The following is a 15,532-nucleotide window of genomic DNA, read 5'->3' as shown; positions in this document are numbered from 1 at the left end:
CAGCAGATTAGATCTAAATAACTGAACACAGCATCAAATCTGCACCATCAAATCTGCGGCGTATTTGCTGCGTATCTGCTGCGTATACGGTGTGTGTGTTTGCACCCTTAGGCTATGTTCACACTGCGTATGAGTCCGGCCGCATTTCGTACGCCTCCGTACATGTGCGTCTGAAACTACGGGCGTGGGAAAAATTGACATGCCGCCGGATGCGTACGAACCGCGAACATACGCCTGTAGTACAGTTATGCTTCCCTAGCTTGATTCGAAGCGATCTGAAACAGAACCCTTTGGATCGAAAAATCAAGTTAAATTTGGCTGAAATAAGTACTCCGTACGGGGGTCAGGAGACATGTGCAGTTAATACACTTTCATTATTGGTTCTGATGGGGTAAGCTTCCAGCTGATCGAATAGTCTATATGTTATAGCTGAATGTAATGTACGACACAATTATAATGTAATGCATCATTATACTGTTACTGGGTATACTGGGGCATTCAGTCCCTCTGTATGTATGCTATCTATCACTTGCTTTCTATCTATCTCCTATCTGTCTATCTATTATCTATCTATCTATTAATCTATCTATCTATTATCTATTTACCGTTTTTCCAGCAAATAAGACAATTTTTTAACCCTGAAAAATCTTCTCAGAAGTTGTGGGTCGTGTTATACTCTGGGTATGGTCGCCGCATACAGTGTGGGAGCTCAAAAATGGCCGCATCCCCACCATATGCGGCGACCGCTATAAAAAACAAACAATTCAACTCACCTGTGACCCATTCCCAGCAGCCGCGTGTCTCAAGTCATGTTTCCGCCACAGTCAGTGTGATGCAGAGACACTGTCGGTAGTCACTGGAGCTCTCTCGGTAGCCGAGTGTCTCATCGGAGAAGCTCAGAGAGGCTTGGCTGAAGGGAGAGATTCGGGAGAATGGCAGAGGTGCGGAAAGTTCTCGAAATCTCTGTCATTGCCCGAAGCTCTCCTGGCAGCCGAGCGTCTCCGAGCCTCTCTCCGATGAGACACTTGGCTGCCAAGAGAGCTTCAGGGACCTCCAGCACAGACAGTGTATCTGCACTCAGAAACACAGAAAACTGCCAGGTCCAATACAGATCTGAAAGTCACTAAAAGGACTGTCTCCACACTACCTGCACCGAAAAATAATGGGAGACGCACGGCTGCCAGGAACAGCTGACAGGTGAGTTAATTGTTTTTTTTTTGTTTTGTTTTTTTCAAGTTCAGTTAACCCCTTCCTGACCACAGCAGAGCTGCAGCTAGTAAACCTTGCTGTGGTCAGTCTGGGGTTAACATTTTCTGGCATATACAGTAAGACAAACTAATATAGAAAAAAATGGAAATGGATCCCCCAGCTCCGATAAAATGTAGAAAATTTATTGAAACATAAATAAAAAATAACAAAGTGATAAAAATCGCGCCATTTTCCGGCATATAAGATGACCCCCTGAAAATCTTCTTAAAAGTGAGGGGTCGTCTTATACGCCGGAAAATACGTTCCTCACTGTATGATTTCTTGCATTGTTTGGAACGATGATTGAATAATTCCAGACTCTTGGATCCGTATTCTGATTGGACTATTGAGTGGTGTATTATATATAGCACCTCAGAACAGGGCCAGCGTCAGCACCCGGCTGACTAGGGCAAGTGCCGGGGCCCACAGCTCCTCTAGGGGCCCACTCCCGTCTATTACTACATTTTTTTTTTTGTTAGTAAAAAAAAAAAAAAAAAAGTGTAGTAACAGAGGGGACTGGGCCCCTAGAGGCCGCATGTGACAGTTAGGGGCCCGTCGATACATACTGGGGTCCCCGGGCACACGTCTTCCTGCAAGTCTTCCCTACAGCCGAGTAGGTAGGAAAAGGACCTTTGAGTATGAAGGACCTGTGGTGATGTCATGGGTCATGTGATCGGACACCTGACCTGATAGAGAGCAGAAGGTAGGCTCTGTAAACTAATAGTCAACTGTATGTGCTGGCGTTTCTAGTTGTTTTGTTTTGTGTATACAGGTCCTGCTGTAATATATATGTATACAGCAGGACCTCCTATCTACTTTCTATCTATCTATTTATCTATCTATCCACAGAGCAGGAGCTGTATACAGGAGTGGTGCTGCTGGTTCTGTATACAGCTCCTGCTCTCTCTCTCTCTCTCTCTCTCTCTCTCTCATGCAGCATGATATATATATACACATATATACATACATACAGAGAGCAGGAGCTGTATACAGAGCTAGCAGCAGCATGTAAGATATATATATATATATATATATATATATATATATCTTACATTCTGGTGCTGCTAGTTCTGTATACAGCTACTGCTCTGTATATAAATAAATAAATGATTCCCGCTGTGTGCCCACTCTGTGCAGCGGGTGGATACAGCGGGAGTACCGCCTGGAAAACTGGGATACAGCCTATGGCTATGGTTGTATCCCAGTTTTCCAGGCGGTCCTCCCACTGTATCCACCCTCTCCACGAAGGTGGAAGACATCGATGGCGAGAGTTCGGGTTCGTACGGACCCATCCCTTATATATATATATATATATATATATATATATATACATACACAGAGCAGGAGCTGTATACAGAACTAGCAGCTCCACCATGTTTTATATATATATATATATAACATGCTGGAGCTGCTAGTTCTGTATACAGCTCCTGCTCTGTGTGTATATATATATATATATATATATATATATATATATATCCTTTCACTGGGTCTGACTCCTCCAGAGTCCTGACTACTGCAGAGATCAGGAGATACAGGAGGAGAAAGATATGCAGCAGCCGCATGTTTCTTCTGCTGCAAATCTTTCCTCGCCTGTCTCTCCATGATTTGCTCCTCAAAGGGGCCCGCCGAGCTTCTGTCGCCCAAGGGCCCACAAAAACCTGGAGCCGGCCCTGCCTCAGAACACTGTCGAGATGGTGGGATTTAGGGTCACGCTTTTACGTTGAGTGCCCTCTCCAACCTCCGTTTTGTTTGAATTTGACAGATGTACGGATCCAGTCTGGTGAGGTGTGCACCCCTCTTCTATTGTTTGGTTTGTGTATCCAGTGCTGCTTACATGTGATATATTTTCAAATCAACTGGTGTCAGAAAGTTACTTATCAGCTGCTGTGTGTCCTGCAGGAAGTGGTGTATTCTCGCCAGTCTGACACAGTGCTCTTTGTTGCCCTCTCTGGTATATATAGTATATATAGATGTACTGTGCAGCTTGCAGAGCATATACCAGCCGCATCTGCAACAATAGCTTTATAAGGGTACAAACCCACACACCGTATACGCGTATACGCAGCAGATTTGATACTGTGTTCAGTTATTTAGATCTAATCTGCTGCGTATTTGTGGTGTATTTGCTGCGTATCGCAGCAGTAAATACGCGGTGTATACGGTGTGTTTGTTTATACCCTAAGGGTACAAACACACGGCATATTCGCTCCGTATTTACTGCTGCGATACGCAGCAGATTAGATCTAAATAACTGAACACAGTATCAAATCTGCTGCGTATCTGCTGTGTGTGTTTGTACCCTAAAGGGGAAAAAGAAGTTTCATTATGCCACGCAAGGCCAGGAGAGGGGCGGCAACTAGTCATCTGGGTGGGGAGCCACCTGTGACTAGTTATCACTCTCTGCTTGTCAGCGCGCAGTGCAGGGATGATTCACAGACAGAGAGGCCACTATTGGGTCCAGATGACTAGTTGCCGCCCCTCTCCCAGCCTTACGTGGCATAATGAAACTTCTTTTTCCCCTTTATAAAGCTACAGCTGCAGCCACGGCTGGTATATGCTCTGCGAGCTGCACAGTAGATCTATATTCTGCTGCAGGGAACCATAGCAACCATATCAATCAGATAGCAGCCATATCAATCAGATAGCAGCCATATCAATCAGATAGCAGCCATATCAGTCAGATAGCAGCCATATCAATCAGATAGCAGCCATATCAGTCAGATAGCAGCCATATCAGTCAGATAGCAGCCATATCAATCAGATAGCAGCCATATCAGTCAGATAGCAGCCATATCAGTCAGATAGCAGCCATATCAGTCAGATAGCAGCCATATCAATCAGATAGCAGCCATATCAATCAGATAGCAGCCATATCAATCAGATAGCAGCCATATCAATCAGATAGCAGCCATATCAGTCAGATAGCAGCCATATCAATCAGATAGCAACCATATCAATTAGATAGACAACCCAAAAGAAAGTCCTGCCTAAACAACATACAGTGCAACAAAACCATATAAAAAACCGAAGAAAATTGCACAATTATTTAGAAGTATAACAAAGTCCTTTATTTACATGTACAAAAAATTGATAAAAACTAGGGAATTTCATGGGAAAAGACACAGATAACATAAGGCCAGAGGGGGAGAAAGATCTCAGTGTGGTAAACCAATGTAAAATTAGAAATTATAAGTGCTGCAATATTATGTGTACCAATTGCAACACTACCATCTAGTGGTCACTGAAATTATGGCAATGACAAGTGTTTAAAGGAGAAGTCCGGCGAAAATTATTTTTTTATATGTTATTACTGATGGAAAGTTATACAATTTTCTAATGTACATTAATTATGGGAAATGCTCCTATACTGCTATTTCCCTTAATTTAGTGTACCAGGAAGTGTTAGAATTCACTCAGAAGCAGTGACGTCACGACGAAAGGTGTAATTCCTATGGAGTGTCCAGCAGGGGGCGCACTATATATAGAAGTCAATGAGTACCATTGACTTCTATATATAGTGCGCCCCTGCTGGACACTCCATTGGAATTACAATGGATGTGTATGTAATGTAATATACAGTGTTTTTGATTGAATACATTTATGAAATACTTTGGGGAGCAAGTGTCATCCCCCTCCGCTCCCCCCTCCCGCTCTCCGTTCACACTGCCGGCGGCCGGGCAGGAAGTCAGCCATCACATAGAGTAAGGAAGCAGCAGGAGGGGGGTGATAGCTGCAGTGATGAGCGGCTCCCCCTGCGCGGCATCGCGGCGGCGATCTTAGCCATATAACCCGGCTACTACTCTCCCATCACCTGCACATGCTATGAGCAGGTGGGGAGAGTAGTAGTTGAGAGTAGTCCGCAGTGGCGGGCGTTCGGTAGCGGCGGGCGGCGGGCTTACTGTGATGTACTGATTGCTTACATTTATGGAATACTTTGGGGAGCAAGGACACTTGCTCCCCAAAGTATTTCATAAATGTATTCAATCAAAAACACTGTATATTACATTACATACACATCCATTGTAATTCCAATGGAGTGTCCAGCAGGGGCGCACTATATATAGAAGTCAATGGTACTCATTGACTTCTATATATAGTGCGCCCCCTGCTGGACACTCCATAGGAATTACACCTTTCGTCGTGACGTCACTGCTTCTGAGAGAATTCTAACACTTCCTGGTACACTAAATTAAGGGAAATAGCAGTATAGGAGCATTTCCCATAATTAATGTACATTAGAAAATTGTATAACTTTCCATCAGTAATAACATATAAAAAAATAATTTTCACCGGACTTCTCCTTTAACCTGCAATGCAGTGACAACATAGCTATAGTATAATATGATATAGTATAATGGAGGAGAGACTGTTTGTAACCCCTCAGCGGCCGGTCAGGTAATGAATAGAGCACCACAAGTAAGGCCCTACAGATTCCAATTCCTATACGACCACACAAGTCTAACAAACCAACACTGAGATCTTACCCCCGTCCAGCCCACCAGCCCGACGTACGTTTCGCTCACTTCATCAGGAGCTAATGGACATGATAACAGCCATACGTGTATATATACACACATAAAAACCTCCATTGTACACCCATTAATTAGTTCCTACTGAAATTCCCTAGTTTTTATCAATTTTTTGTACATGTAAATAAAGGACTTTGTTATACTTCATATCAATCAGATAGCAGCCATATCAGTCAGATAGCAACCATATCAATCAGATAGCAACCATATCAATCAGATAGCAGCCATATCAATCAGATAGCAGCCATATCAATCGGATAGCAGCCATATCAATCAGATAGCAGCCATATCAATCGGATAGCAGCCATATCAATCGGATAGCAGCCATATCAGTCAGATAGCAGCCATATCAGTCAGATAGTAGCCATATCAGTCAGATAGCAGCCATATCAGTCAGATAGCAGCCATATCAATCGGATAGCAGCCATATCAGTCAGATAGCAGCCATATCAGTCAGATAGCAGCCATATCAGTCAGATAGCAGCCATATCAATCGGATAGCAGCCATATCAGTCAGATAGCAGCCATATCAACAATACCAAAGCATTTGTGATTGCAATCATTTTCTGGAAGAAATTGAGTATAATCTGACAGAATTGCAGGGGTGCCAATACTTTTAGCCAGTACTGTATGGGGGTGATACAGGTTCCTGATGATCCTAAAGCGGCGGTGTTTCACTATATACCTCTAGATCCGGAGGATGATACTTCCAAGTGCATAGCGGTCAAAGGACTCCATATAACACTGTTGAACCTCAGAGTCATGATGGTTTATGTGATCATTGTTGGCCATTTCGTTGAGTAGATTGGAAACTTGTTTCCATTTTGGGGAGATAAAGATACTGTTATGAGGTGTGTTTTCTTGTTTTTTTTGTGACCTCTGTGGATGTACCTCTCTTAAAGTCATCTAGCCCGTATGGAGTGGTGGTGAGACGGACCCTGTGAGTTTTAAGATTGTGCCAGTTGTTCCAAACAATGGTCTACCAGTTGGTGAGTTTGTTTTTTATTTTTCTTTTGGATTCTTTTTACATTTGTCATGTGACTTCGGTCGGTTTGTGTGGCTGTCATGGTAGATATCTCTGCCGCTGCCAACTTCTTTTTACTTGATCCAACTGATTGTGCACTGTGTATGACCGGTCAGTTATAACTCACAATATGGGGGAAAAATGATAAAATAGAGAGAAAGGCAGAGCTTAGGTTTTCCTTTATTACTACTTTCATATGTGGATTGTATTTTATTGCTGTTCATGCCTTAGGCTATGTTCACACAGTGTAAAAGTACGGCCGTTGTTGCAATCGGCAACAACGGCAGTACTTTGTGCGACTAGACATGCTGCATGATCTTTTATGGGATCACAGCCGGCGCGTATACACATCGTATATGCTCCGGCCGTGATCCCAAGCGGCGCTGCAAAGAACTGACATGTCAGTTTTCTGCGGCCACAATTCAGTGAATAGCCGCTGCAGAAAGCCCTGTCAGTTCAAACAATGAAGCGAGCGGCTCAGGACTGGCCTCGGGACCCCTGCCAGAAGGCATTTTCTGGCTGATGGACTGGCCGCTCAGCCAGTCAGTGACTGGAGCGGCCAGTCCATCAGCTGGGTCATGACGTGTCAGTGCCGGAGATCCCGGAGCCCGTCAAGAGTCCCACGGCCGGTCCTGCAGCTCACCGCGGGCACGGGAAGAGACAAGTTCATACTTGTTATCAAATTCCCCCCTTGCCGGCTGTCGCATTTTTAAAAAACGCTGGACTTCTCCTTTAATGTGCTGTGGTGTATTGGGATTGCACTGTGTACACTATAATAGTGGATGTAATATCCTAGAAAAATAAAATTAATATATTTCCCCTATATTATTTTGGTGCGGATGTTAGGACTTCGTATGTCTCCTTGATGACGTCTTTCATCGTAGGTCCCGCATGCATCTAGCACACGTGCTGTGAATTGTTGGCCATGCTTACTTAGGACTTTTACCTTGTATGCCCAATGCCCAGTAGGTATATCTGTCGTCTATACTATGCTACTATGCTGCTGCTGTACTACACCGTGCAGGCGCAGTACAGCAGCGCCTTCTCTGGCTGCACTGCGCATGCGCAGTATAGTAAAGACGTCGGCGTGGCTGACGTGTAATGCCCCCCCCCCCCCCCGATGCACAGGCCAATGTCTATCTCACAACTCACAGCCTTCTCCAGGCCGTATAGTGCCATGTAACTCCTCCCCCCTCTTTTATGCCTTGTAAATTTACGTGGAGCTTTAAGTGGGGGGGGGGGGGCTTAGTGGGATGCATGACAATATAGCCTGGAGAAAGCTGTGAGATGGACATTGGCCTGTGCATCTGGTACCTGCAAAGAATCCAACTCTCTCTGCTGATTCCTGCACCCCTTAAAGGGGTTGTCCAAATCAACTGATATCAGATCTATAGAGATCACAGCGTTTAAGGTGCTCAGTGACAAAACGACCATCTGTCACTGAGTGATCGGCACCCCCGCAGCCGTGCTCCAGGGGTTCCGATCGCATGTCCTGGCTGGCCGGGGTAAGCTTCTTACCTCCGTCCTGTCAGATCGGTGATGCATGTATAGAGTCTGCTCTCAGGCAGGCTCTATACATATATCACCGATAACACTGAGCTATGCTATGCTATGGCATAGAACAGTGCATGCAATCTATTGATTTCATGTTTAACAGTGATAAAAAGTGTAAAAGAAAAATTAAAAAGTACAATACAAAAAATTTTTAAAAGTATTAAAAACCCCTTCTAAACCTCCTCCCAATAAAAGTTTAAAATACCCCCTTGCCCATTAAAAAAATAAAAATATAAAAAAAATAAATAAACATATTACATATCGTAGTGTGCGGAATTGTCCGATCTATTAACATATAACATTATTATTCCCACACGGAGTATATAGGGTGAACAGTCCTGGAATCTGCACCTGACATAACCTGCTGCTAATACCCCAGGACATATCACAGTGTATAGAGACCAGGCCTGGATGGCAAATACCTGATTGCACATACTACACAAACATATAACCCTCTGTCCCTGCCCGCTGTGCTCTGTATGTTCTGCGATAATGTGCGCCGTAGGTAAACTAGGTCATTTGGGCGGTCCGTCTGTCTAAACTAGTCACAGTCGTTGGGCTCGTCCAGCGCCTCTCTGGTTAGAGTGCTATATACTGCTGCGATTTTGGACGTGATTGGTTCCCTTTAAGAAGGTGGTTTCACTGTTATGGCTGATAGCTACGTATATTTTATTTGGTATAGTAAATCTGGTTCACTTTCTTGCTCTCTTTTTCAGTCTCGGCTCCTTTCTGATCTAAGAATTGGGGAAAAAACAAAATAAAAAAAATGAGAAATCTCGCCTGCTGGCTGATAATACTTCTTCATCTTCAAATGAGTGAGTGTTATGTTACACTTTATTAAAGAGTAGTAGGTCAGTAGGTTTATGGTGTCCTATCTTAGAGTGGCATAAACTAGTGACAGAGAAGCTGAACAGAATGATGTATCACTTATATTGTTCTGTGCAGCTGATCCAGAGATCTCCTCCTGAATAACATGGACAATAAGTAGTCCTCTCCATTATGTGCATGAGCCCAGTAGTCCTGGATATTCATGAGAAGAAGAAAACACCGCCCACCAGCTGCTGATTGGCAGTTATCTATCAATGCTGTGTATAGGCAGTCACCTGTCATTCAGCAGCTGGAGGCGGGGAGAGGGGTGTGGCAAGAATCCTATTATCCTGCATATTAGGAGAACGGCTGAACAGAATGATGTAAGTAATACACCGATCTGTTCAGAATTTCTGTCATTAGTTTATGCTGCCCTCATTTATGGAGGCATAAACCTACTCACAGATTTCCTTTAAGGGTGCGTTCACACCTACAGGATCTGCAGCAGATCTGCAGCAGATTTGATGCTGTGTTCAGTTATTTAAATGAAATCTGCTGCAGAAAATCAGCTGCAGATCCTGTAGGTGTGAACGCACCATAAAGAAGTAAATGAAGCACTTACACATATATAGTCCTGTTCTTTGCACTAATGTAGCTCTGCCCTGCGGATACCCCAGGCTGTGCGCTGGCTGGGTGGCCTGTCCATAAGATGACGCCCTATGGAGGAGCATGTGATTTACACGTCACTCTCCATAATGTTACACTGCACTGAAGAAGGGAGGGTGAAGGGTGAAGTGTATTGTCATATAGGACGCCATTAGAGATGCCCACGTCTGATCCTTTGGCTCTGATGACCAGCGGCTGAAGAAGTCAGATGCAACCACAGGGAGAACATGGATACAACCTATGGCTCCATAGGGTTGTGTCCAACCTCAGCCACCGGTATTTAAATGCTGAAGATCAGACTCAAGCATGCTCAAATCACATTCATCTCTAGATGCCACCACGGCCTGGGGCATCCGCGTAAGGCGGAGCTACATTTGTATACAGAACAGGGTGGCAGTCAGTAAACTGTATATAGGTTTTAATTTAGGTGTAACTATCTGACTTTACAGGTGGCAGCATATACATTCAAAGTGACGGCAAGTCAGTGGCCCTCTTGGAATTGCCGACAGAACATAATAAATAAGTCATATTTGCCCATCCTGGTGCCCACACAGTGCCACGACCCACTCCAGGACCCCGCTGACAGTCTGCACATCTCTCCTGCAGCTACATTATGACCTGGCTGATGGATGCCCCGCTTATTCAGTCAGTGATTGGCTGAGCATGCTAAATCCCACCCTTCATTAACGTGTCAGCCTAGTCGTGATGTACCCTGAAGCCGGGAGAGAGTGTCATCCGGCGGGGTTCATGAGATCGGTGATGCGGTGCAGTGTGGGCATAAGGTCCGGTAAGCAGCCATGTTATGTTCCCCCCACCCCCTGCTCAAGTTGATTCCCCCCCCCCCCCCCCCCCGCCTGAATTCTCCTTTTAGTCATACAAAAGAGCACAGGGGCCATGTGAGCAAAAACAACACCCAATCCTGAGATAATCGTTCAGGGTATTTTCTATTTCTCATTACTGATAATATATTTATGTATGGAAGATTTTCTTTCCTAATGAAATGTTTGCATTGTCAGATTTGCCTGTAGAGTCCTGTGAGGATGTAAGAGACGTGTTTGCCATGTTCGGGGATGAGGTGACTTTACAGCTGTCGGTGGCTAAGGAGAAGCAAATCAGACAAGTTCTGTGGATCAATTCCCGGGGGACTCACTTTGCCACGTCACGTCCTGGTGGATCTGTTGTGATCCGAGAAGATTCCTACACAGGGAGATTAAGGGCATCCAGTGATGGCTCCCTGATTATAGGAGATCTGCAAATGAATGACGCCGGAATCATCAAAGCCACAGCACTCTTATTGGAGGAGCAAAGCTGCTCACAGTCCTATAACCTCAGCGTCACAGGTGAAATAGTCTCATAGTTCTTAAAGGGATCTTCTCATCTTGCAAAGGTATTCCCTATGCACCGGTCATAGTACCGGAGGAGGGTGTGCATGCCACCACTCATCATTTTCTGTGGAGACAGTCAAGGGCTGTACCTGGCAATCTCCAGCAGCTCCCATAGAGAATGAATGGAGCAACCCACTGCTCCGTGCAACCCACTGCTCCATTCCTACAGGAGACTCTGGATCACCGTCAGACATTCTGAAAACCCCTTGAACGTTTCTTTTTTTCCCTCTTTTTGTCCTTTGTTACATAACCAGGCCCTTGATTATCACCATAAGGTTATAATGGACCAATGTTCACGTGAAATCCTCCTCCCCATCAGGAAATCCCAATGTTTTAGAGATTTTTTTTAGGGTACTATCACACGGAATGATAATCTGCCGAATCGGCCCTTTCCGTGTGTAATAAACACATTGATCAGCCAATGATTGTTGATATAGGTTTGGACCTATAATCGTCGTCCACCGACCGCACATCGCTACGTGTAACAGCGGTGCGCGGCCGGTGGGTGACGATTTGCAAAGTAAATACATTACCTATTCATGGTCCAGGGCTCCTCCTGCGCTCTGCTTCTCCCCTTTTCCCATGCGCTCTAGCTTCAGAGCGGCCTGTCTCAGCTGACAGGCCGCTCAGCCAATAACAGGCCGGGACCACCATGGCCAGTGATTGGCTGAGCAGCCTGTCAGTTAAGACAGGCCGCTCTGAAGCTAGAGCGCGCGGGACCCGGGGAGAAGCGGACTGCAAGAGGAGCCCTGGACCATGGACAGGTAATGTATGCAGGGCTGTAAGGACATTGGTAACGATGTCCATGCAGTCCTTGTTAAACGATTATCAGGCCGTGTAATAGGCCCGGTAAACAAGCGCCGATCTAGCAGATCAGCGCTCGTTTACAGTTATTATCGGGCCTTCATCGGCCCGTGTAATACCACCCTTGAAATCTTTGGTGCTGAAAAATACTTAAAGTGTCACTGTCGTTAAATTTGTTATTGCAGAAATCAATAGTCCAGGTGATTTCAAGAAACTTTGTAATTGGGTTTATTAGCCGAAAAATGCATTTTTATCATGAAAAAGCAGTTTGAGGCTCTCCCCCCTGTCTTCATGGTTTTCCTATGGAGAGAGAAAGTAAAAGCAGCAAAACAGGACAACAAAGAGTTAATTTACATTCACATTGCGGGCTCTCTCATCTGACAGTCACCTTGGACCTCTCTGACCTCTAAATAGGGCTCTGAATAGCTCCCCTGCTGAGCAATCCTTTGTTCTCACTCCTCCCCCCTCCCCTCTTCATAGACCAGACAGATCCGACTGATGATAAAACAGTCGAGATTTTCTGATTCTGAGGAGTGGATGACAGAAAAGAGGAGGGAGGGGGGGACCTGGGAAAAGGCTTTTTACATGCAGATAATGGCAGATTTGCCTAATAAACCCAATTACAAAGTTTCTTAAAATCGCCTGGACTATTGATTTCTGCAAAAAAATTTTTTTTAACGACAGTGACACTGTAAAGGGGTATTCCCCCCAAGAGCCAAAAATGAAATTCTCCCAAACCTAGCTGGTCTTAATCACCAAGTCCTCCGGAGTATTTTGAGCCATCACTCGTCTTTCTAGCTGCTGCCGTTCCCGAGAAAGTTTTTCTAAAAACCGATATATGTATACAAGATGGCGCTGGCCAGGAAACAGGACATGTTGGGAGATGTAGTTCTGCAACCTGGATGGCTATCCAGGTTGCAGAACTACATTTCCCGTCATTACCTTTCCGCAGGGCATGATGGGAGTTGTAGTTTTGCCATCTGAGACCATCCAGGTTGCAGAAATACAACTCCCATCATGCCCTGCTGACAGGTCTTGATGGGAGTTGTAGTTCTGCAACCTGTAGCCATCCAGGCTGCAGAACTACATCTCCCTGGTGCAGCGGCCAGCATCGGGTGATTCGTTGGGGGGGCGGCCAGCAGCGGGTCAGTTGCGGGGGGGGGGGGGGGGGTGGCGGTTTTTAGCTGCTGGCGGGGAGCACACATTGGGGGGAAATGGGGTTACACATTGTGGTAGGGGGGCTGCTTTCAGAGAGGGAGACAGCAGCAGCAGCTGTCAGTGTCCTTCCTCTCTTCAGTGGACTGGGTAAGAAGTACTAACCCTGTCCATTGAAGAGACTGAGGAGATGTGATGCCGTCTCGGAGGGTGCGGGCCAGGAGCAGGGAGCGTGTCGGGTTGGACTGAGTTTTCATGATTCTATGCATTCCGTGGGGGTGAACGCACCTAGATAACAGCAAAACTGTGCAGAATCCAGAATATTGGCAAGATGGAAAGCTATGGGTGGGCAATGTATTAATGCACAAATAATTTTGGGGGGAATACCCCTTTAACTTTCCAACAAACACACTGTTGACCAAGATGCTATATATGACAATGCTCCCATACTGTGACTCTATTACACTTCTTTTGTAACATTTCTACAGTCTCTCATTGGTCAGGAGCAATCTACTTGTTCTGGGCAATGTGTGTACAGTATATGCGGCTGAAGTTGTCCATACAATATTGCCATGGGGTGTAGAGCGGGCTGTGTCAACAGTGTGGGAGCTGAGCTGGTGTTCCTTCTTCTCTTCTGTGGGTAACAAGCTATATACTATGGGGGACATTTAATATGTGGCTCACTGGCCATTTTCTGGCGCAGAGGGCCCACTTGTGCATAAATCTATGGGAAAAATGTATGCACAAGTGGGCCTAAGCTGGCGTAGGTTTCACTGCAATAGGATTTATGTAGAGGCATTGCCCCTTTATATAAATCTAGCAAACCTCGGCGCTGCGGGGACATTGTTAAGCCTGGCACAAAAAACGCCGGACTTTATAAATGTCCCCCTATATGCTTATATGCTATATAAGTGCTAGTCTAATTCTTCAAGGGTTAGTTCATCCCCCCCAAAAAAAATCTTTTAAATCAACTGGTGCCAGAGATTTGTAATTTACTTCTATTAAATAATCTCAAGTCTTCCAGTACTTATCAGCTGCTGTAATGTCTGAAAGTTGTGTATTCTTTCCAGTCTGGAGAGCAGGAGAGCTTTTCTATAGGGAGTTGCTGCTGCTCTGGTCAGTTCCTGTCATGGACAGAGGTGGCAACAGAGAGCACTGTATTAGACTGGAGAAAATACACCACTTCCTGCAGGACATACAGCAGCGGATAAGTACTGGAATGACTGGAAATAGAAGTAAATTACAAATTTATATAACTTTCTGATACCAGTTAATTGGAAAGATTTTTTTTTGCTAGAGTACCCCTTTAATGAGGAAAAAAATACTGATAAAATAATAAGGATAGGTGTGGTCTGCCTGAACTGTGTGTGTTCTTTATGCAGGTAAGTGCGGTGAGACCAAGGTGCTGTCTGCTGGAGTTGGAAGAAGTGTCACTCTACAAGTGGAAGAAAGTAACATTGAAAACCTGTTTTGGGAAAGCCCAGCTGGCGTCACTTATGCCAAAACTAAGCGGGGCGGATATCTCCAAGAATACCAGAATAAGGGGAGGCTGCTGGCATCTCAGGATGGCTCCTTGACCATAACACATTTAACTGGAGACGACCAAAGAGTGTACAGAGCCATTCTTCTCCCACGTGATAGAGTCGGCTGCATGCAGCAGTATCAGGTCACCTTTACAGGTGAGTAAGATATATTGTCATAATGTAATAAACTTACCTGGCAGTGACCCATAAGTCTTCCCATTGTTCTTAATCCCCCACCCCCAGACTTTTAGGCCTTAAAGTGTCACTGTCGTGTTTTTTATTTATTTATTTTTTTGCAGAAATCAATAGTTCAGGCGATTTTAAGAAACTTTATAATTGGGTTTATTAGGCAAATATGCCATTATATGCATTCAAAAAAGACTTTTCCCAGGTCCCCCCTCCCTCCTCTCTCCTCTCTCCCACTCCCTGCTCATCATCAGGAAATCATGTCTTGTTGCATAAGACGTGCCCTGTCTGTGCTATGGAGAGGGAAGGGGGAGGAGGAATGAGGGAGATTAGTCGGCAGCAGAGAGCAGAGAACAAAGGATTACACAGCGGGACCTGTGTGAAAGCCAGTATTCAGAGGTCAGAGAGGTCACTGCTGACTGTCAGAGGAGATAGCCCGGTGATGTAGCTGTAAATTAACTCTTTCTTGTCCTGTTTTGGTGCCTCATCTCCCTCCACCCCTCCCCTCTCCATACACAATGATGAAGACAGGGGGGGGGAGCTTCAGACTGCTTTTTCATGATAAAAAAAGCATTTTTCGGCTAATAAACCCAATTACAAAGTTTCTTAAAATCGCCTGGACTATTGATTTCTGAAAAAAAATAAAAA

At 45.0% G+C, this 15,532-nt stretch overlaps 1 protein-coding gene across 5 annotated transcripts in view; it reads left to right on the top strand.

Annotated features, from left to right (window-relative positions):
* LOC138771587 (uncharacterized) overlaps positions 1-15,532 on the top strand; it is a 46,629-nt gene that overhangs the window by 6,554 nt on the left and 24,543 nt on the right. For 4 of the 5 annotated variants that reach the window (XR_011359646.1, XR_011359648.1, XR_011359647.1 and 1 more), the window contains exons 2-4: positions 9,075-9,173; positions 10,848-11,171; positions 14,558-14,854. Coding sequence is in view for 1 of the 5 variants with exons in the window: in XM_069951433.1 (XP_069807534.1) it covers positions 9,125-9,173; positions 10,848-11,171; positions 14,558-14,854 (670 nt within the window). In the remaining 4 variants the exon portion in view is untranslated. Of the gene's footprint in view, positions 1-6,594; positions 6,770-9,074; positions 9,174-10,847; positions 11,172-14,557; positions 14,855-15,532 lie in introns of those variants that run through there. The other variant, XR_011359649.1, reaches the window with a different exon arrangement.

Source organism: Dendropsophus ebraccatus, chromosome 13, assembly GCF_027789765.1.
Source record: "Dendropsophus ebraccatus isolate aDenEbr1 chromosome 13, aDenEbr1.pat, whole genome shotgun sequence".
Classification (NCBI taxonomy): domain Eukaryota; kingdom Metazoa; phylum Chordata; class Amphibia; order Anura; family Hylidae; genus Dendropsophus; species Dendropsophus ebraccatus.
The sequence above is the reverse complement of the archived record's forward strand: the minus strand, read 5'-3'. Positions and strand labels throughout refer to the sequence as shown.